The sequence below is a fragment of the Polypterus senegalus genome, chromosome 6, assembly GCF_016835505.1.
Source record: "Polypterus senegalus isolate Bchr_013 chromosome 6, ASM1683550v1, whole genome shotgun sequence".
NCBI classification, from domain to species: Eukaryota; Metazoa; Chordata; class Cladistia; order Polypteriformes; family Polypteridae; genus Polypterus; species Polypterus senegalus.
In genome coordinates this window covers 193647169-193669594 of record NC_053159.1, presented here as the reverse complement: position 1 = coordinate 193669594, position 22426 = coordinate 193647169, and the positions used below count along the sequence as shown (strand labels likewise).

The window sequence follows — 22426 nt, the reverse complement described above, 5'->3', positions numbered from 1 at the left end:
GGGTGAGGCCTCTCTGGATTGAGTGTTTAGTAATAATGAGGAGAGAATGGGGGGTCTCAGGTGATTGGACCACTAGGGTCAGGTGACCATAATATAATACAGTTCTCAGTGTTTTAGAAGAGTGCAGATGCAAAGACTCAAATTGTTAAGTTGACCTTTAGTGGGGCTAATTTGGAGCAGATGTGACAAAGTCTGAGGAGGAGAGACTGGGACGGTGGAGCAGACTGAGAAATGTGTCACATGTAATGCAGGACAGGGACAGACCACCATACCGAATGAAACGGAAATGTAAGAAAACTCCACAGTGGGATAATAAAGAGTTAAAAAAGGAGAAAACAGACGAGTACGGTGTATAAGAATAATAACTGCAAAGTGGGCATATGAGGACATGAGGGGCAACCAGTAAGAAGAACATCAGGGAGGCTAAAAGACACTTGGAGAGAAATAGCAGATAAGGTGGGAGACGACCTGAAGAGATTCTTTAAATAGTAAGAGAAGAGTCAAGGAGGAGGTGAAGTGCATCAGGAATAGTAAAGGGGGATTAAAAGATACAGCGGACCCCCTAAACTTCACCAGTGAGCAAGTGGATAACCTCAGAGCAGTAACAGGGACTACTAAGGAGTGCTTTAGAAAGTCAAGAGAGAGAAGAGCAGCTGAGATTAAACAGGCTGACATCACACAAATCACCTCAGGGGTCTTAAGGGGGCCAGCGAGTGCAGATAGAGACCCTTGGCACAGATTTAGGAAGTCACTGAGCACTGAGGAGATTGTGAAGGACTGGAAAATGGCGAATATCATCACATTATAGAAAAAGGGTGACCGGGCAGACCAGTAAGGTAAACAGGCATCACAGGAAAATGAATGGAAGGAATTATTAAGGAGAAGATGGAGGAACACCTGGCCAGGACAGGACAGTCAGCGTGGGGTCAGACGAGGGGGGTCGTGTTTTACTGACAGGCTGGAATTCAATGAGGAGGAAACAAAAGGAGACGAGGAGAGTGGAGGAGATGAGATGATTGACGAGGACTTTCAGAAAGCATTTGATGAGGTGCCACCTGAGAGGGTGGGCATCAAACTAAAAGAAGTGGCAGGTCAGGGTGATGTTTTTAGATGGGTACAGAATTGGCTCAGACACAGGAAGTAGTGGGTGATGGTGTGAGGGACCTCATCAGAATTGGCCGATGTTAAGAGTGGTGACCAGCAGGGGGCAGTGAGGGGGCCGCTGCTACTTTAATATCTAGAAATGATTTAGGAAGTAAAAATGTGACGTTTGGAAACACAATGGGAGGTCTGAAAGTTGAAAGTCCTCTGCAACTCCTAAACCCTTTTCATAAGGCAGACTCCCAACTGGCAGACAGTGTTGAGAGGCCGTTAAGAAGGATCACAGAGTGTCAGGTCATATAGCGCCTTGACGTGTCCCAGGAGGCTCTGCTCCACCTTTCTAACACTCTGGTGAGGCCTCATCTGGAGTCCTGGGTCTCCATAAAGACAAGAGAAGGTCCAGAGAAGAGCAACTTGGCTGATTCAAGACTACAGGGGATGAGTGATGAAGATTCAAAGAGCTGAAAGTGTTTAAAATGATGAAGGGCGCCAGTCCAGTAGGACTTTCAAATGAGGTCACCAAGAACACGCAGGGGGACACAGCTGGGGTCTTGTGAAGGGTGAATTTCACACCAACATCAGGAAGTTTTTCTTCACACAAAGAGCGACAGACCAGGTAGTGAGGTGGACTGGAGGTCCAAAGGGACTTTCACAACTCGACTTGATGTTTTTTAGAAGAATGAAGTGGACAGGACTGGCGAGCTTTGTTGGGCTGAATGGCCCGTTCTCGTCCCGATTGTTCCAATTCCTTCCTGGCAGCACCAGGGTCTTCTTGACTTCTGCATGCCCCTGCCCCCCCCACAATTTACAGACCGATTGTGATTTGTTACTTGAACTGGAGTCTCCATGAAGGCAGAAAGGGTGTGAGGCCTGCAAACAACGTCCAAGCCAGGCCAAGGTGTCACTGGTGTCACTGGTATCAACGTGCTTTGCAGAAGACCTGAGGACTACTCGGGCTGTAAAAGTGCCAACGGCATTAGTGGCGAGTGTGACTCGAGTGACGTATCGGCGAGTCTTCTGCACGCGTCAAGCCCAAGTGTCTCCCAACCAACGGTGTAGACGCGTCTTCTCTTAGCCTCATAAAGTGAATCTGTCCTCAGGTGGTGAAAGCCAAAGTGACACTCGCGTCACTGGCACATGTGCTCGTCATCTTATTATTAGACTTTCTACACTTCTGACTATTCGGGCTTTGGCGATCATCAACTACAGTACTTCGGCGGTTCAGCAGTCGCAAATGAACTCACTGCCGTATAAACTCGCGTAGAAGTCGGGGTCTTGAAACCCAACCAGACCACCGTGACTTGTCTGCCCGTTCAGAAACGCCACACTTGTATTCATTTCTCTTTTATTTTACGTCTTCTTGCCTCCTCTGATCTCGCTCATCGGTTTCTCAGACACGTCGAATTCTCTTACAGCAGCGCAGTCGCCGATTTCTTTCGCCACTTCAACGACGTTTCATTTCAAAGCAGCTTCATATTGTCTTCTGATTGGAGAGAGAGGGCTGCTCTTACGATGAAGGTGTGTGAGGGGGTGTGACACACAAAACGGTGCAAACGCCACCTCGGAATAGTGCGGGTCTCACCCTGTGGTCACGTGGGCACAGTAGAGAGACAGAGAGGTTAGGCGGACCCGCTGATATGGCGCATTGCCACACCCACATAGAACAAAAAGGCTGTGTGCCCCGTGGTGACTCCCTCAGGTGGGCGGGCGTTGGCATATCGTAATCCCTTGGACCAACAGCGTCACTTGTCCACGTTCGACTTATACGACTGACATTATAAAATAGCGCAGAGTATACGATAAACTCCGTATGCAGGAGAACTTCCACGCGAGTAGATACGGTAACTGAAGAGATACAGATGTGCCACTGACGTGAATGCCAGTACGCCTCCCCTTGCATATCCCACGCCGGGCGCCCATTTGGAGAGTCGCGACGTTAAACTTGGAGACACGCGCAGGAAAGCTGTTTCTAAGTACATGGCGGTGAATTTCAGCGAGAGGCTCGTTACGCTTGTGTCAGAGTAATGTGACACAATGGCCATCAAAACAAAAGGCAGGCATGCAGAACACTTGAAATTCCTGCGCCCGTCATAGAGGCCCCCTGTTACGATGACATCTGTGTCCCTTTGGAATTGGCGTGGCACACCAAGGTCTGATTGTCACCCACGCACACCTCATGTAAGACCGTGTCTGTGCAGTGGTGGCCTGCTGTCTCGTCTCTCAGCGATGTCATCAAGTCTGCGTTTGAAGGCTGAAGGTGACGCGTGACAGTCAGTGACCTTCGTTACAATGGGATCAGAAATGCCACTTGGTCAGTCGTGACTTTTCAGGTGTGCACCGTGTGTCGTGTTACCCATAAATTCATCAATGGGAGCTCAAAGAATCAGAAAAACAAAAATCAAAATAGTAAACCTCATCATTAGCCATTCGTCACGTGACACCCAAGAACGCAAAGACAAATCGTTAAAACAAACGCAGATGTCCACTCCACGCCACACCTGCTGCTCTGCTCCTCCACGTTCACTCAGGGAGTTTGTCTTCAACAACCGCAACAGGAACGGCCGCTGAGTGACTACGCCCTTCGCCTCCGCACTTTCTGCTTTCGTTTTGTGACATGTCCTACCTGTGGGGTGTCTGGGACGGGTTAGGGTGAAAGGAGGACTTCAGACAGCCACCCGGACCTTACGATCCTGGATGGAAAAAAGGCTGAAGTGCCGAAACGAAATGACATGAACCAGACATGATGTCATCAGAGGCACCCAGAACTGGAAAGTGACGTCATCAGAGACACCGAAAAGTGACGTCATCAGAGGCACCGGAAAGTGACGTCATCAGAGGCGCCCAGAACCAGACGTGATGTCACCAGAGGTAGCAGAACCAGACGTGACGTCACCAGAGACACTAGAACCAGACGTGACGTCACCAGAGACACTAGAACCAGAAGTGACATCATCAGAGACACCAGAACCAGACGTGATGTCACCAGAGACACCAGAAGTGACATCATCAGAGACACCAGAACCAGACGTGATGTCACCAGAGGAGACCCCCACCCCATCCTAAGATTGCTGCAGTGCTCCTTGACGTGAGGCCAGGCGGTGGCTGACCCGCCTTGTGCGTCCTTTTTATTGCTTCTGCGGTAGCACTGGGGTGTTGTGCCACCTTAGCCATCGTGGCGAGAAGTCGAGCAGAATGGCGCCTCTCACTGGCCAAGTGAACAGACTACAACATGCAGGCCCCTCTGTCAGCCTTGACGTTAAAGAAAGTGGAGTAAGAAAGTGAACAACAGTCATCGGAGAAACAGACAAACTGCCAGGGAAAGCCACCTTAAGGAATTTGGACCTTTTAGAAATGAGGACATTAGAGGGTCAGCACAGGTGGGACGAGTGGGAGACAAAGTCAGAGAGACAAGATGGCGTTGGTCTGGAGAGATGCTGGGTAAACTGGGAGAAGAGTGCTAAGGACAGAGCGGCCAGGGAAGAGGAAGGCCTAAGAGGAGGTGACAGGTGTGACAGAGCAAGATGATGAGGACAGGAAGAGATGGAAGAAGATGATCTGCTGTGGTGACCCCTAATGGGAGCAGCTGAGAGAAGAAGAAGAACAAAAACGGACCCGGCTTGAGTTTGGCCAGCGCGTTTGTGTGAAATGCAGAAGATTTACACGTTGAATTACAAAAAGAGAAGATAAAGACGAAGCTGAAGTCGCAGCTCAGCAGACGACAGGCCAGCCTGACAGACGTTGTCATCTGCTGCCGTCTGTCGTTATTGAAACGGGAATCGATGTTTCATTATTGTCACGTGTGGAAATGAAGCTGCGTTTTCTGGTTTATTTCTGACTTGTCGCTTGTCCTGCCTTTACGTGGGACGCCCCCTCCGATCCCCTGGGCACTCGATCAGCCGATGCCCACCCAGACACACAGGAGCCTCACGTGCAGTGGCCGAGCACCAACTCCAGGCCGCCGCGCTCATCGCCTCAGTTTTTATTAACAGGATGACGTTCTGTGGGCTTATTGTTCAGAGACCCTAAAAATACAAAAGGAAACACAACAGCCTTAAAGTGCCAACTTGAACTGATAAAAGTTCTGGCACACTGGTTAGTCTTATTCTGTAAAGTCATTTTCACCATCTCTCTAACAACAAAAGTACGGTATGTATTGTGACAGGTGGTCTTACAATACAATACGAGACAACACAAGGGGGGCCGCCTCATGACAGCCTTGACTCTCAAAGAAGACAAGAAAAGACCCTTATAGGAAAAAAAGGAAGAAACCAGGAAAGGCAGCTCAGAGAGAGAGAGAGAGAGAGACCCCCGTCCAGGTAGGCAGGGGGTGCAGTGGGCATCAAAAAGAAAACACACAACAGAAGTCACCCTCAGACATGTTGAGCTCCCCCGGGGGGCACACAAGAGGGCAGCCCCCTGGTTTACATCCTGGTTAGAAGCTCAACTTAGCTAGGACCCATGGCCACCACCAGGGGGCGTATGGACAGCTCCGGACCCCCGGCCTGCAGCACGTCCACCACACCTGATCGGGGAGCACCTGGAGTGCAGAATTAAAAGAGACCACCTCAGTCCATTCAGGGAGGCAGCGGACCGAGCTGGCGAGAGGGGAGTGGAGGCGGCCGAAGTAAAAGAGAAGAAAGGAAGGAAAAGGAAGGAAAAGGAAGGGGTCTGTGGATTGTGGGGGTCTGCGCATCGTGCGGTGCTGAGGACTGGGGACAACAATAAACATGTGTGCTTCTGGGACTTGTGTGTGTGTGTGTGTGTGAGCCGGGCGTCTTCCACAATATCTACAGTCATACGAAAAAGTTTGGGAAGCCCTCTTAATTCTTTGGATTTTTGTTTCTCATTGGCTGAACTTCCTCTTAATATCCGACACGCCTTATGGACACAGTCGGATTTCAGCAGTGACATGAAGTTTATTGGATTAACAGAAAATATGAAATATGCAGCATAATAAAATTAGACAGGCCCCCCAACAGAGATGTGACATCCATACTTAGCTGAGCCTCCTTTTGCTCCTTTGAGCCTCCAGACGTTGTCCTCCTGTAGCCTGTGATGAGGGTCCGGACTCTGATGTTGGTATTTCTGACCTTCTTCATACCAAATCTCACCAGTTCAGTTCAAATCATCCCATAGACTGTCGATGACATTCAAGTCAGGGGACTGTGACGGCCATTCCAGAACATTGGACTTCTCCCTCTGCATGAATGCCTTTGTGTTTTGGGTCCTTGTCTTGTTGGAATATCCGACCCCTGCGTACGTAACTTCAACTCTGTGACTGACGCTTGAACGTTATCCTGAAGAACTGGTTGATATTGGGTTGAATTCATCCGACCCGCAACTTTAACAAGGGCCCCAGTAAGTGAACTGGCCACACAGCCCACCCCACAGCGTGATGGCACCTCCACCACATTTGACAGGAGGTAGCCGGTGTTTCTCTTGGACTGCAGTGTTCTTCTTCTGCCATGAAAAGCGCTTTCTGTTCTGACCAGAACTCCATTTGTGTCTCATCAGTCCAAAGCACTTTGTTCTTAATGACTCTGACTTCTCTAAATTAGCATTTGATACAACAAGCGACTCTGTTTGTGGCTTCTCTCTCATCACCCTGCTATACAGATGTTCTGAATTGTAGAACGATGTCCAGATACACCATCTGCAGCGAGATGTTCTTGAGGTCTTTGAGGTGATCTGTGGTTGTCTGTCACCATTCTCACAATCCTGCCTCTTCATATGCCGCTCTTGTATTTTTCTTGGCCTGCCAGACCTGCTGTGTTGGTTTAACATCAACTGTGCCTGTGGCCTTCCATTTTCTGATTCCATTCCTTACAGTTGAAGCTGACAGTTTAAACCTCTGAGATGGCTTTTTGTCACCTTCCCCTAAACCAGGAGACTCGACAATCTTTGTTTTCAGATCTTCTGAGAGTTGATTTGAGGATCTCATGCTGTCTGTCACTCTTCAGAGAAGAGTCAAAGGGAAGGAAGCACAACTTGCGATTGTCCACCTTAAATACCTTTGACCACTCATGACTGGACACTCTGGTCTGTGAAGGTCAAGGGTTAGCGAGCTCATCATACCAAGTAATCAGCATTGAGCAGTGACAGCCATTCAGATCAGCACAATGACGAGGGGACACACATTTGTGCACAGCCAGTCTTTCACATTTGATTTCATTTCATAAACTAAACATGGCGTCACTAAATCTGTTCAGTAAACACCGCAGTGCTCAGATGTTCGTATGAAGTGACAGACACAGCACTGGGGTCTTATTTATTTAAAGGGGAGTCCGTTACTACGCAGGCTGACAGGGGGTCACAAACGTTTTCATACGACTGTAAATGTCTGTCTGTCTGTCTGTCTGTCTGTCTGTCCTCACACAATCAATTCCCTGACATCGGCAGTTCAGCTCTTCTCAAATGTAACTCTGCCTGCACTTCGAGGGTCCGATCACTCGCTGCACTCTTTACACGGGGGGTCTCTCTGCGTTACATTCTTGAGATGTAATTCTATGGACGCCCGTGACGGCGCATGGCCTGCTAGGACGTTAACGTGCAGCGGGTCGCCTTGACTTTCTCTTTCTCTGTACGTTTATCACTCGTTTGCTCAGAGGTTGATGCGCTTGTTCTTTCCTGCGCGGCTCTGCTCTGCTCTTCTCCACCCTAGTGGTCCGCTGCTTCTCTTCTTTCATCGCCATCTTTTTGAGTTCAAACTGATTAAGTCGGTGTCTGTGTTGCAATTGAACGGCGCCCGTATGCATGTGCCACACTGCCGCCCTGCTGCCCACTGCCGAGAGCCAATTCTACAATAAAACAAAATAAAAAGGAATAACCTGGGAGGTCAATCATCACCCCGAACGCGGACAGCAGACGTCCCCTAGGGTACGCGCCCCACATTTCAGGTCACACGGTTAGCGATTTCAAGTCCCGCACAGACAAACGGAGATATCATATAAGAAGACAACTAAAGTACGGCGAGACTCTCCTGTGGCCTTTTCAGGACGGCTGCTGCCACCCGGCGTGACTCTCGCTCCGTGGACACGTTTAGGAAGACGATGCCAGCACACACCTCATTAGAGGCCACGGCAGCACAGAAGAGCAGCGGCGAGAGCTGGGAATGAGCAGAACTGAGCTCGGCGATGGGGGTCCGTCGGGTGCTCATAATGCCACCCCCCTATGACGGAGACTGTGAGAAGAGCAGGAAAACGTATTCTAACCTCGGAAAGGAGACTTGTTAGGAATGTGCGAGATGAGAATTCTTTCAGTTGTCACAGGGATGCCCCCTAATCATGACCTCCGCACTCTGGGCGCCCCCCAAAGGTCGGGTGTTAAGACAATTGCCCCTTGGGGTATTTCCTTCACTGAAGACCTTTGTCGCTCCGGAGAGGACACGTCCGGTACGCTTTCAGGCTTTTGTGTCCTGTCGGGCCCCCCAGCTGTCCCGGCAGGTCAAGCAAGACCAGCAACTGTGAGCTGGGAGGGGTCCGGGGGTCCGTTTACAAAGGTATTCATTGTAACAAGAAATTTAGAAAAACTTAGAACTGACACAATTAAATCTCCAACAGGAGTGCCAGCGATGAATGTCACCCTTTAACGTCACTGAATGTAACCTGAGCCACAAATCATGAAGGCGGCAAAAATCAGATCAACGGGGTCGCGTTCAACACTTCGGCCATTTCTGATTCATCTTCAGACCCCAGCGCAGCCAAAATCCGCAGCACAGAGTGAGATGGGGGTCTAAGGAGTGAACCCCCTCGGCGCTCCCGGCTCTTCATGTCACCGTTGCCACCGCTGAGGGACGTTGTTCAGACTCAAAGCTGATTAAATCTTACTTGAGGGCCATCTGCTCTCAGGCCGAGCTCTCCCACCAACACGGCCTTTGGGCCCGGGGGACCAGTAACGGTGGCCAAAGACCCCCAAACGGCGATTTGGAAAGTCAGAGGAGCAGATTTTTAAAATCACTTCTGTTATGCGCACGTTGAGTTTCTTTTTATCACCACCTGCACTGTACGTTTATTGCCTTTGGTTCACTTATTTAGATTTTTTTAATTGACTTTATTTTATTATCATCTCCTTCAATGTGAATGTCGTAGTTACTGCGGTATTTTAAAGAGAATTTGTTACTCATAAAATTAAAGGGTTTGCGCTTATTAAAGTCTATCTGCTGATCTTACTAACGCTGTAATAAATGGGGCCGCGTTGAGACCCAGGAGAAGGTCAACTGGAGGGTCCCGTGGAGTTTCATTTTAAAAGGCCAGGACAGGCGATTTAATTTGACAGAAAATGTTTAACTTTAGAACTCAATTTCACGTGCCAAGTGCAGAAACGCCGGCTAACTTGACAGACACCAAAGTCATCCTTTAAATGGAAAAGTGCAGTCCTGGTAATGTGGGCATCGGGCAACGTGAGGGCTGCCAACCATCCACAATTTTAGGGAGGAATTTATCCATCCATCCCAACTACCGGGTCACGGGGGTCTGCAGGAGCCAATCCCAGCCAGCACAGGGCGCAAGGCAGGAAACAAACCCCGGGCAGGGCGCCAGCCCACCGCAGGGAGGAATTTGAAAAGTTTGAAAATGTCCGGAATTTTGGCCCCTAAACTTTGAAAATCTCCACATCCTTATCACTGATAAAATCCTAAAATGTTTTTCCCCAAATCTTCCATTCCGGTCGTAAACAACGCAGATATTGACGAGAGAGTCGACGTGTGTCCAGCGTGGCCCGTCACTTCGTCCTACGAGTTCATCTCGGTGGAGCAGGCGAGCAGACGAGACACTTCATTATAAACGATGTTCCTCCCCTTAATTATTTGTAACCCTAATTCAACGTAACAAAGTGAATTTATTCAAAATCAAAATGTCCATTTCAACGTTTTCTGTGAGATCTTAGTTTGGATTCTTCTTTCAGCAGCTCAGTTAAGCAGGAAATGACAAACACCAGGGTACAACCCGCCGTATTCAAGTGCCAGTGAGTAGTGCTTTGTAATATTTGAATACCAGCCCACCGTGCCAAAATGGATTCATAATTGTAAACAACAACAACATTTATTTCTAGAGCACATCTTCATACAAACAGTAGCTCAAAGTGCTTTACATATTAAAGAATAGAAAAATGAAAGACACAATAATAACACAAAATAAATCAACATTAATTAACATCGAATAAGCGTAAGGTCCAATGGCCAGGGGGGACAGAAAAAACAAAAAAACTCCAGACGGCTGGAGAAAAAATTAAATCTGTAGGGATTCCAGACCACGAGACCACCAGCCCAGTCCCCTCTGGGCATTCTACCTAAAATAAATCAAACAGTCCTCTTTGGATTTAGGATTCTCACGGAAGGGCTTGATGATGAAGATGATGGTCACGTAGACTTCTGCCTTTAAATCCGTCCATCATTGTTGGGTGAGTGAATTTATACCAATAAAAGGCAAAGCCCTCACTGACTCACCGACTGACTGACCGACTGACTGACTCACCGACTGACTGACTCACCGACTGACTGACCGACTGACTGACCCGTCACTAATTCTCCAACGTCCCGTGTAGGTTGAAGGCTGACATTTGGCAGCTCATTCCTTGCAGCTTACTTACAAAAGTTAAGCGGGTTTCATTTTGAAATTCTACGCGTAACGGTCATAACTGGAACCTATTTTTTCGTCCATATACTATAATAGACTGCAGCTCGATGGCCGTTGGAGGCGGAGTTACGTCCCTCATCGCCACGCCTCCCACATAATTGAGTGCCTGCCCATATAAGGTAAACATTCGCGGGTGACGGACTGTGCTTAGCATATTCATAAGTAAAAATATCGGAATCACAAACGGATGTTAATTATATTTTCTCCATGAATACTTATTCAATAATTCCAAATAGTCTGTCCGCTTCCTTTCATAGCTTTTCCGATGGTTGTGCTGCTGCCAGGCATGTATTTTCGTATTAAAGCTTTTAACCAATCACATTTCAGCCATCATTTGTTGCCAGGCGGAGAGGACTTCACAATCCGTCGTTCAGGCCCTCTAACACAGAATAAATGTCGATTAACCTGCTGCTTCAACCAATCAGATTTTGAGTTGGTGTCAGTGCGGCCCTCTAGCAGGCGATCGGCGACGTCTCCGTATTCAGACCCATTGATTGGATAGAAGCTGCAGGTTCGAGTTTCAGCATTAGCTTCCATGGCGATAGAAAGGGACTTTTTGATGGAACTGAGGCGCACGGATAATCCGTACAACGGAGTGATTGAACTGTTTTTGAGGAAAGAGAGGAGGATGGATTTTGTTTACAAATAATCTGAATTTTTGCTGAGTGAAATGTTGCGATTTTCCTAAATAATATTGCAAGTTTATGAGTTATTATTGATGCTTTGTATGTGTGTCGCGGCTGTGGCTGCAGTAGAAAGGAACTTGTTCACCCCAGTTTGTCTATTCAATAAAGATATTTATCGTGGCTACAGGAGTTCTCTGTCTGCGATGCTCTTTATTCTGTATTTCTGCATATGAAGATGGTTTTTATAACCATAAATTAGTTTACGAGGGGCGGGTTGATTCAGACTGAGCACTACTGAAGGCCTAGGTGTGAGATACACGGTCCGCCACTGGCCCAGATGATACGTAAATTTAATGAACATTACAACCTGAAAATAAACAAAACTGTAGAGAGGTTCAGATTAAATGAGCAGTAAAAAAGTACGAGTGAAGTGACGGTGACATATTGAGGCAGGCAGGCAGGCAGGCAGGCAGGCAGGCAGGCAGGCGAGAGCACAACAGCACGGGGCGCGATGTGCTGAGCGTCAAGCCGATCTAAAATGAGCGCTCAGATTCAAAAAAAGTTCTATTTGGATACAAGCAGGTTCTATTTAGTCGACGGAAATATCGTTGGTAGGATTGGAAGTTGAATTTAGTCTTTATGTTTCTATGGTGAAGAACAATGTATGCAATGACGACTAAATTCAACTTCCAATCCTACCAACGATATTTCTGTCGACTAAATAAAAATGACTTCTATTTAAAATTGAAATACAACTTGAACAGACACGATAGTTCATAATACCCACGCAGCACTACGTGCACATAAGATTACGAGTCATCCGTTTTAACAAGCAGCGTATTGCACGGATACGAAATAGCCTGCCATTGAATTATTTAGGAATGGATAAATAAATGAAGATTTTGTACAAATAATGTTTTTCATTTTTCTTCCTTGATGGATTCTCGCACTCCCAGCAACAGCTGCTCGCACCCCAAAGACTGTGTGTGTGTGTATATATATATATGTATGTGTGTGTGTGTGTGTGTGTGTATATATATATATATATATGTATATAAAATGTATGTGTGTGTATATACTGTATATATATATGACAGCAACACTCATAACAGTCACAAAACAATTACACTGACACTCATGTTACGTTATTATTAAAATGTTTCCTTTTCTTTTTCATTCCTTCTTTAACACACGACTTCTCCGCTGCGAATTGCGAGTATTTTGCTAGTCAACTGTTAAAGCTTCAGTTAATTCAAAATATTCACACATGTATTCTCTCATATAAACGTTTTAGTTATCAGTTGATCAAATAATAAGTCACTTCTTCAAGTAATTTAATATTTTCATAATTCTTTCATTGACATAAATTCAGGCATACCCACTACACTGAAAAGAAAGGGCGAGCTTACAGGCGACTTGAACAACAAATATTGTTTTATCAGACTCACTGAGAAGAACAGCTTCAGTGGAACAACATACAAAAATATTGATAAAGGCAAATAAACGAAACTGAAAAGAGTCCATCCATCCATCCATCCATCGTCCAACCCGCTATATCCTAACTACAGGGCCATGGGGGTCTGCTGGAGCCAATCCTGGCCAACACAGGGCACAAGGCAGGAAACAAACCTTGGGCAGGGTGCCAGCCAACCGCAGGGCACACCAAGCACACACTGGGGACAATTTAGGGTCGCCGACCCACCTCACCTGCATGTCTCAGGACTGTGGGAGGAAACCCACGCAGACACGGGGAGAACACGCAGACTCCACACTGGGAGGGCCGGGTCTCCTAACTGTGAGGCATGAAAAGAGTACAATAATTATTATTATTATTATTATTATTATTATTTTACCAGAAGTGAATTTACCGTGTGTATCATTCCTTGCAGGTTTACGACAGTTTTAATTTGAGAGGCTTGACGTATTCCAAATATTTAGTGGCTTATTAGTTTGCCAGGGCCTGGGATTGTGGCCATCATATCATAATTAGAGTGTTAAACTGCTACTAAACGTTTATATCATTTTTAAAAACCATAAGACAGTGTAAAGGCTCATTTCCACAGAACGAGGGCCGGCAGCGTCAACTCCCCGTGTGCCTCCCCACACGTACATAACCAATGAACCGCAGGCTTAATTGACTTTGCATTACTGTTACCTTAGAATGACAACTAATGAACAACTTGTGGTTCTCATCTTCTGAATTAAAACACGGGCTCGTGGCGCTGCCATATCACATACTGTATTTATACGCTGGAAGGGGGGGGGCCTGTGCTGGAATAAGAGTCGGAAAGCCCTGCGCTTCCACACCCCAGCCCGCCATTTGACACCCTGTCTAACCTGCGTCTGTTAAGCCAAAGTGCCTTTTCGAGAAGGTAGGTACGCTGGTACGCACAACAGGCACCCACCTCCGTCGAGCCGCCGCACCGACACAAGAGCCCCTGGAGCGGCAGAGAAGCACAGACGCGACGAGCAGCACGCTCGGCGTCCTCGACGTCTTGTACGTCACACCCACATTCCGGCCTGTGTTCGAGAAGGTTTTGACAGACAGACTGACGTGCCCTCGACCAAACAGATTCACTTCCTCGTGGAGGCGGGCCTTGTACTGTCCAATGGGGAGCCGAGGCGGGCAAGCGGACACGCGCGCCCCTTCTGTCGAGCGGCGCTGGGGTTGACTCACTCCGTCGGTGTCTTTTTCAGGAGCCGGTGAGACGAGGTGCCCAGCTCAGCGATCGGTACCGCGGAGCCCATCAGGACGAGCGACAGCAGGAAATGTTGAAGATCAGGCCCTCGGCTGTGCTCTGGGGTCTGTTCCAGGCGGCCCTGAAGCGACCATTGCGGATCGCGGCCAAAGAGAAGGCGCCAGCCTTGGCGTGTCGACTCGGCACTGATGCCAAGGCGGGGTCCGTCGTTACGTCCCAGCACGCCGAGGGGTATCGACGCCTACTGCAGCCCCTCGCCGCCGGAATGTGCCACAGCTACAGGGGCATGTGTACCAAGACAGATGAATCGGCGCCGTCGGAGTCTGGGGAGCCCAAGTCGGGCAGCAGCAGCAGCAGCAGCTCGGCCGCCGAGAAGGCGTCTTCTGAAAAGTAAGTGGAAGGATGGGCCGCGCCGCGTGCCTCAGTTGCGGGGCACCGTTATTATGCCAGTTGCTCGTGGGAGATGCCACCCGTTCTATCATAATGTACCGCGTGGTACTCGGATTACTGCCTGCCCCTTGTTCATTGACACCCAGGGCTGTTTCACTGGAGTCCGGGAGTCCCTGGGGACTTAACGAGTGTCAGCGTGCGGGGTGGGGAGGCACGCAGCATCCTGGCAGGAGGAGAACGGGGGCATCTGCTTGGAAACTGCGTTAAAGGGGGATCGGCAGACGGCACTGGCGGTGAGTTTCAGCAGTCGAATTGTACCTTTACACACGTGTCGTCGATTTGGTGGGCTAATCGCAGGTGGGTTTTAAAACTAATGGGTAGGGCATAACTATAGTGCCACTCACAGTCACGATCATTGTTTACAGGGCACAGTACAGACCATCAGACTGCAGGATTGTTTGGTGTCGCTCCACTGTGCTGTAGAGGCCCACCTATGCAATGTCCGCCTCTGGCAGCTGAAGGGTCTCACTTGGACGAGTCCGGCTGAAGCACTGCCAGGAGGAGCGGTGGGTCACACAGGGTCTGCCTTTACTGTACCAGAAAACAAGACCCCTAAAAATCACAAAGGACAGCAGAAATCCAACGCTTTCTGGTCGCTTCATGTAACGTTCATTTTGATTAGAATTTTAACATTAAGAGAAAGGTGACTTAAAATGGTCGGATAGAAAAAACGAAAAGCCCTCCTGACGCCAATAAACACGCGAGAATGTTTAAACGTCCGTCATCTGTCCACCCATCTGTCCATTTGTCCATTTCTGGATCCTTGCGGAGGAGGGGGCGGCCGGGTGTCTGTCTCAGAGAGCATAGGGACGGAGCGCCAGTCCATCACTGGGTGAGCAGACACACACACACCAGACGCGGGGGGAACACGCCAGCTAAACACTGGGAGGGCAGGGGATGTGAACTTCAGCCCCCGCCGTGCTGCCCACCTCACAGCACACGTTTGGTTAACTCCAGTCTGGGCGTCGTAATACAGTAAAGTTGATGTTGTGGTTAACAAACTGGCAGAGGGGGCCCAAATGTCGTCACATTTCTAAAATCCTGCATTGATGATAACTTGGAAATGTGATAAAGAAGAAGACCTCACATTTATATAGCCTTTCCCACTACTCGAAGGGCTTTACATAGAGAGTGGGGGGCCGCCATCAGTGAGACCTCTCAGACCCAACGGCTCCTCTCCAGCCGGGCAGGTGGTCCGTCTTCTCTTTTCCTCTTTGTTTGTTTGGTTGCTGCGACAAAGGCAGCCTTAGGGGGTCTCACTTTACTGAGAGTTCAGAGGCCACATTTGGTGAATTGCAGTTTCTGTTCACCCTTAAAGTAAAGTGTGATCTTACCTGTACTAAGCTGTGGGCAGCATTGTGCCAAGATGGATGAGTGCCCGCTAGTCCTCTGGGGTGCCAGTTACCTGGCTGACTGCTCGTTAAGAGAGGGTGCTGCTCATTGGTAGGATGGTGCAGGTCCGTGCCACCACACCTCATCAATAAATGACGCTTGTCTGTCGGAGTGGGTCACGTTTATTTCTGGTTAATTTAAGGGTGGGCCAGTGTGCCCTGGGGTGGACTGGTGACTCTGCCTTGTGCCCGTTGCTGTCACAGCAGTCTCTAACTCGGGAGTCCTCTACTTCCAAAATAGATGTTTGGTCTGCTAGTTTGGACAGTGGTGTTAATGTTGGGGTACCCTTTGTCTGAATAGTAAGGTGCGCACACACTCACTCAGTTCTGCGATTGCAGGGGTCCGGGGCACTTGGGGTACTTGAGGCATCTGTCCACACTCGGGCACGCCTGGCCAGTTTAGAGTTTACAGTCAGCCTGTCCTGCAGCCCTTGGCGATGTCCGCAGTAAACGGGCATACGAGGAGAAACAGGGTGAACGCTCTGTGAAGGTGCCAATGGGCTGGCACGCTACTGTGCGGTTCTGTCCGCATGTGTGAACACGACGAGCATCTCACTGCTTATCAAAGCACATGTTTACCTCCAACTGAAATGTGTGTGTGTGTGTGAGTGTGTGTGTGTGAGTGTGTGTGTGAGTGTGAGTCTGAGTGTGTGTGTGTGTCTGTACGTCAGTGAGTGTGTGTGTGAGTGAGTGTGTCTGTGAGTGTGTGTGTCTGTACGTGAGTGTGTGTGTCTGTACGTGAGTGTGTGTGTCTGTGTGAGTGTGTGTGTGAGTGAGTGTGTCTGTGAGTGTGTGTGTCTGTACGTGTGTGTGTGTGTCTGTACGTCAGTGAGTGTGTGTCTGTGAGTGTGTGTGTGAGTGTGTGTGATCTGGCCGATGTCTGTAAAGGGAGCTCCTGAGGTTGGTGCTGCTTGGATGAGCCACACAGTCGCTTTGCACAGAGTGTTTGCTAAGAGATGATCGGGCAGCGTTGCCAGCGTGCCAGGCTGGTGGAAGGAGATGAGCGCACAGCTCGTTGTTGAATGTCCAGGCCATTTGTTGTTACGGACGTTGGCACTTCACCCCCTCTTCTGCTTGCACCCACTGAGGCTTCGGCCGCTTCCCACTCCTGACGTTCCTCTCAGCTCTGCGTCTCCACCGTCTCTGAGCGTGAGTGGCAGTGCCCTCTGAAGATGAGTGGGAGCAGAGTGGCACTCACCACTGTGGAGCTTTGATGCCAGTCCTGAGCTGCCTGCCACACGCAGTTAGTTCAGAAGCGGCGCTGAAGTGCAGCTGACACTCCGCAGTCTATAAATACGGCGGACGTGTGCCTACGTGGGATCATCTTGAGATTATCCGGGGCTGGCGGTGAAGGGACGTTTACGGGACGCGCTTTTCTTGTTTGTAGTTTTTTTGTTGGGCCGCAGACTGCTGTGCTTTGGGAGGAGCGTGACGATGCCCAGTCGGGTTGGCGTTTATATCGCCAGCTTGTTTCAGGTCCGATAGTAAGATACTTTAGTGATGCCAAGGGAAATGTAAGTCCTGCCCTCTTCCCTTTGCTGCCACCCTAGGCTTGGGCTGCCCATGATGCCCAGCAGGATAGGTGAGTTTGGAGGCTGGGCAACAGTAGGTTTCATGTGTTGCAGTGTGGCACCCCCTAAAGAAGAGAGTTCAGGTGAAAGGTACAAGTTGGCATCATCAGTCCATTCTCTTATTGGCACTGCAGCTCCATACAGTGCCAGTGCTGGTCTTGAAGTGCCCCAGAAGGCACTGAGAAGCCATGCTGTGCCATGCCGCTGCCAGCAGGGGTTGCCTGCTCTTTTTTGTCTTTTGAGTTCACGGCAGTTCGACACGAGCCTGTTGCAGCCACCTGGTGACCAATCTGTGCCAGTCTAGCCTGCTTCAAACCGGTCTGAATGTTCTGTGGGTATTCATGCCCTGTAGGATGGCTGGTGTCTACACGCTGAGGTTGTTGCCAAATCCAGTTTGCTGGAGGGTCTGTTGCTGAGTGTGTAGTGCCAGCTTTTTCTGTGGCATCGGCCGTGGACTGGCACTGCTGTTGTGTTAGCCACCTACTTTTGACCTGGTCATTGACTTTAGGCTGCCGCTGACTTCAGTTTTAGTGGTGGGTTAAATCTGCCATCTGTCAAAACAGAATCGACTAAATCATACGGAACTGAGCGGGCAAAACAGCGGGCACATCTTAATCTGAGCACTGCTGTTGTGAATTGAATCATTTAAATTGGAGATCAAATCGCAACAGTGTGGCATTGCCATCGTGCCCATGAGCAGGGCACACCATCCTGTTCACATCACTTGCTGTTCAGTCCAAAGAGCCGTGTATCGCCCGTGCCCTCGCTTTATCGAATTGCGCTGGCAGTTGTGACCAAGCTGTGTCGTATTATCGTAAAATAACTGTCTGGGCGTAAATGTTAGTCTCTTGGGTAACAACAGCGAACACAGCAGTAGGCATCCACCCATCAGCTACACACCCACTACATGCAGCTCAGGACCACCCTGGCAGCCTTGGGCACAAGCTGGGAGCTGATGGCCGACGGAATCTGACGAGTCGGCAGTTAATGCCACGTGAGTGTGGTGGGCGGTGGAAGAAAACGCACAAAGACTCAGACTGAATGTGCCACCCGGCCCGGTGTGAACCCAGGCAGAGGAGCTGGCACTGCCAAGCAGCAGTCTGCACAGCAGGTTCAGACTTTATCAACAGGGACCCAAATGGAGACCTTTAAGGACAAATGTCACTTAGACTGGAGGGGGCTTTTCTTCACTCGGAGCACCACAGTGCCCACGACTTGATGACCAAACACAGGAGTGCCCGGCTTGATGAAGAGGGCTGGCGAGCTCATTGGCTGGATGGCCTTTGCTTACAGGACAACACTCGATGGACGTGACTTGGCACAAGTGACCTGACCGGAGCGCGTGAAAGTGACATCGGTGTCCTTTACTGCTCGTTGTGATCCGCTGTTTGAATCGTGATAAAGACTTGGCGCCCCCCAATTATTCGCTGACAACGTTTGAGACGCAGTTGGTGACGTCTTTTGTTTCTCCAGGTGAAGTGACACTGCGGTGTCAGGAGTGGCACCTCGGGGTCTGCAGTCCAAAGCCTTGACCACCATTGGACAAGGGGTCCGCCCGTGTTTGCTTTAGCCATTTCATTGTGTGGCGTGACCAGCAGCTTCAGTAATGCAGGGGTCCTCATTTTAGAAACAAAGGGACTGAGGGAGGCCACTGCCTGGTGACACAGTAAAGACGGCCATTGCCAGCCCAGCCCATGTGACCTCCGTACACAACTCGGTGAACGGTGGGCTCTCGGGCTCTTCTGCAAGTATGGAGGTGGCACAGACGCGGGTACATGCCCATGTGCAGCTCCTGGGATTTCCAGCCCTCGATCCTCATTTTTGTGCCCCTGTCTTGGCCCTGTCATTGTAGTCGGTGACGTGGCACCTGTTGACTGGCACGTGTGAGTCTGACTTTCCCTGGACTCTGTGTGCCTGACAGTGAGGCCCCTGGAAACCAGTAACTGGAGCCCCCCCACTGCGTCCACAGGCCCGTGTAGGCCCATTTCAGGTGCCCAGTGTTGTCTGATTGCTTTGCTCATCGAGGGCCTTGTCACGTGTGTTTTGTGACAGCTGCTGTATTGGATTATGGAGTGTGTGCCACCTATGAGGTGCCATTCGCAGTAGGGCGTGCACACATTGGCACAGGAGTGACCAATTCACCCTGCTGTACTGTAAAACCCCAAGAACGGCGCCAGTGAGCGAGGGCAAGTCACATGCTAAAGGCCGGTTGTGATGTCAGCGGCGGGAAGGGACGTCACGTGACCAGATGCCCATTAGCCTCGCTACGAACACGGCGCTCAAAGTCCTGGGCAATAAACTGAAATGCAGCAACCGGACGGAAATAAATGAGAGGAGGCTGAGGGCGGGACACGCAGTGAAGCAGCAAATCAGAAACGAGAGCAGAAACAAATAGGGAGTGGCCGCCCAACGAGAGGGGCGCTGGACGTCAGCCGAGCCCACTTGGGGGGACCACCTGGGTGATACGATGGCAGCCATGGTTATGCCAGTGCAGTGCGCTCACCACACAGTAGCCACGAGGTGGTGAAGGGGCAGAGAAGGCCAGTGAGTTAAAGGGGATGACCAGGGGGCCGTAGTGGACAGTTTGGACAGGACATTCTGAGACACCCAGACCCCACCCTAAGCGGCCCCTTATGTCTGAACGGCAGTGCCCAGGCCCACACATGCGAAGCTCCAACTGGATTCCCTGTGCTGGCGAAGGCGCTATATAAGCAGGACCACCCGGGACGTCCGCTGAGTGCCCCACGTTTGTTTGGTTATTCAGCCCTGTGGTCGGGGGGACGTGGTTACTGAGTCCACTCATACTGTGAGACCCCCACTGAGTTAGTTTACCCAGGCCCCCCAAGTGCACCGTGTGTTGTGCAGTTCATGTTTGCCAAGGGTAGAGCGAGTGTCGCTGGTCAACTGGGCCGTCATTTGTGCCCTCGATGAGCAGCGGGCACCACAAGTGAAGGTGGGGAGATGCTGGGGAGGACTAAGGTGAGAATCGCCGGGCATGGAGCTGTACTGTGATGAAGGTGAGGAGGATGAGGACAAGTCTGGCGCTTGGAGGGTATGCCACCCAGCTGTCCCATCAGGCATGGCAGTCCCTGGCTGTGCACGGGAAAGGTGCTATTTAAAGAAATGTATGGAATCGGGAATGACAACGAGGACACGGCTGTCACCACACGCCGATAACTAAGGGCACTCCCACTGTGGCACTGTCGGCTCATGAAACTGGAGAGCAGGAAGTGCTGAGCACGAGTGTGGCTCTGGGGAGCAGCGAGCCGGCGGTCTCGATGGCCTCTGTGCCCGGCCGTGATGGCCACCTGCGCTCCTCTTACCTGATCAGGTTTCTGAACGGCTTTCACCTTCGATGCCCTCCAAGCAGGATGCGTGAAATGCAAGGAGCGACCCACTTAGAGAGGCCTGCCATGCGTGGCTGTCCATACTGGAGACACCGCCGGGCACACATAAAGCCCACCTGCCACTCGCTATCAGATCCGTGTTTACTCTCTTGACGAATCGGCTGATAGGAGATAAGCTGTGTGTGCACAGAACGATAATGGCTGCTCTGTCACTGAGAGCTGATAAGGCGCGCGCTGCTTGTCACTGCCTGAGTGGCACTGTATGGTCAGCCTGATGGGGGGCCGTTGGATTCACCCCGACCACGCCACCTCTGAAGGCGCTCGTCACACACCGACGTCACTTTGAGGACGGCAGCTGGTGACCTGAGCTGACAATGAGCGATGACAATGACGGGACCCACACTTTGAAAATGCCCATTGGCTCGATACGTGGAAATAAAGTGAAGACAGTGAAGAGAATTCCAGCCCGTCGTTCACTGCCTGCTGAACGTCCAAACTCGGGGGTCTCCAGTGACAGGCAGTGTGGGCCCAGTGGGCAGAGCTTCATCAGAAACCTCTGCCCTCCATGCGCCTCAACTTTGTCATGGAGTTTGGGACAGTGGTGTCACACTAATGTGACAGGAGTCTGGTCAGGGCCTGCTCTCTTGGCATTTGAAAAATGGATTACTTTTTGCAGGGAAGTAGCCATGGATACGGCGATGGCACTGGTGGCCAGAGGGCAGCCGCTGGTGATGATGTGATGTCATTCCTGGCTGAACGGGTGCCAGCTGAGGGATTCTGATTGGAGGAGATGTGCTTCATCAGTCGCAAGGGGGAACCCAGATCATAAAACACAAAGACGCCGACCAAAGTACAATAAGGGGCACAACGTGATGTAGGACAGATAAGTGGCGGACCCCGACGTCCTATGGCTTCTGGGCGGAACTAAAGGAGGGGACATTGGGAGGAAACGACCTAAAGACGGCAGGCAGGAAAGACCCCCAGAAGAGCTTCTTATTGCACTGTGGCTGAAGGTACTTGAGGAGAGCGCCTCCTGGAGGGGGTGGCCAGACTTGTTCATCCTGCCACCCTGGGGGTCCGGGCTCCGTGCTGTCATGCTTCCCCGGTAGACCACCGCATAGAAGAACACACTGGCCACCATGAACTGGCAGAGCAGAGCTCGTCTCCCCCGGTAACTCCAGTCTGTGCTGGCTGTCCTTGTCACACCAGTCGAGTTGCTGGTCACTTGAACCCCCAGGTCTTTGTAGCTCTGCACCACCCTGTGGAAGTCACGAGTGCCGTGGGAGGCTGACATCACCAGAGAGGCTTGGCTGGCACAGGGGGTCCGAGTTCTTCTAATCCTGACATCACACCTGAAATGCCGACAGCCAATGAGAGATAAGCAGCAGGACATGGAGGTTTTGTTCACAAGTGAGGCTGGGGGGTCTCAGGTGTCAGGAGTGGCACAGTGGCGAGTGTGAACTGGCCAGTCTATCATGTCCTTTATGTGGACTACTAAGTGGTCCAGTGTGGGTGGTCTGTCTGAAGACCGACCCGAGGACAGGCAGATGGGTGAAGTGAGATTCGGTCTGTGGCAGGCACACACGTCCTTAAAGAGAAGGGGGCCATG

The 22426-nt window shown here is 50.3% G+C and overlaps 1 protein-coding gene across 2 annotated transcripts in view; it reads left to right on the top strand.

Moving 5' to 3' along the window:
* The first annotated feature begins 13922 nt into the window (after positions 1-13922).
* Positions 13923-22426, top strand: part of glsb (glutaminase b) — a 28500-nt gene continuing 19996 nt past the window's right edge. The window contains exon 1 of one of the 2 annotated variants that reach the window (XM_039757885.1): positions 13923-14448. In XM_039757885.1, the coding sequence (XP_039613819.1) occupies positions 14129-14448 (320 nt within the window). In that variant the 5' untranslated portion in view covers positions 13923-14128. The remainder of the gene's footprint in view (positions 14449-22426) is intronic. The other variant, XM_039757884.1, reaches the window with a different exon arrangement.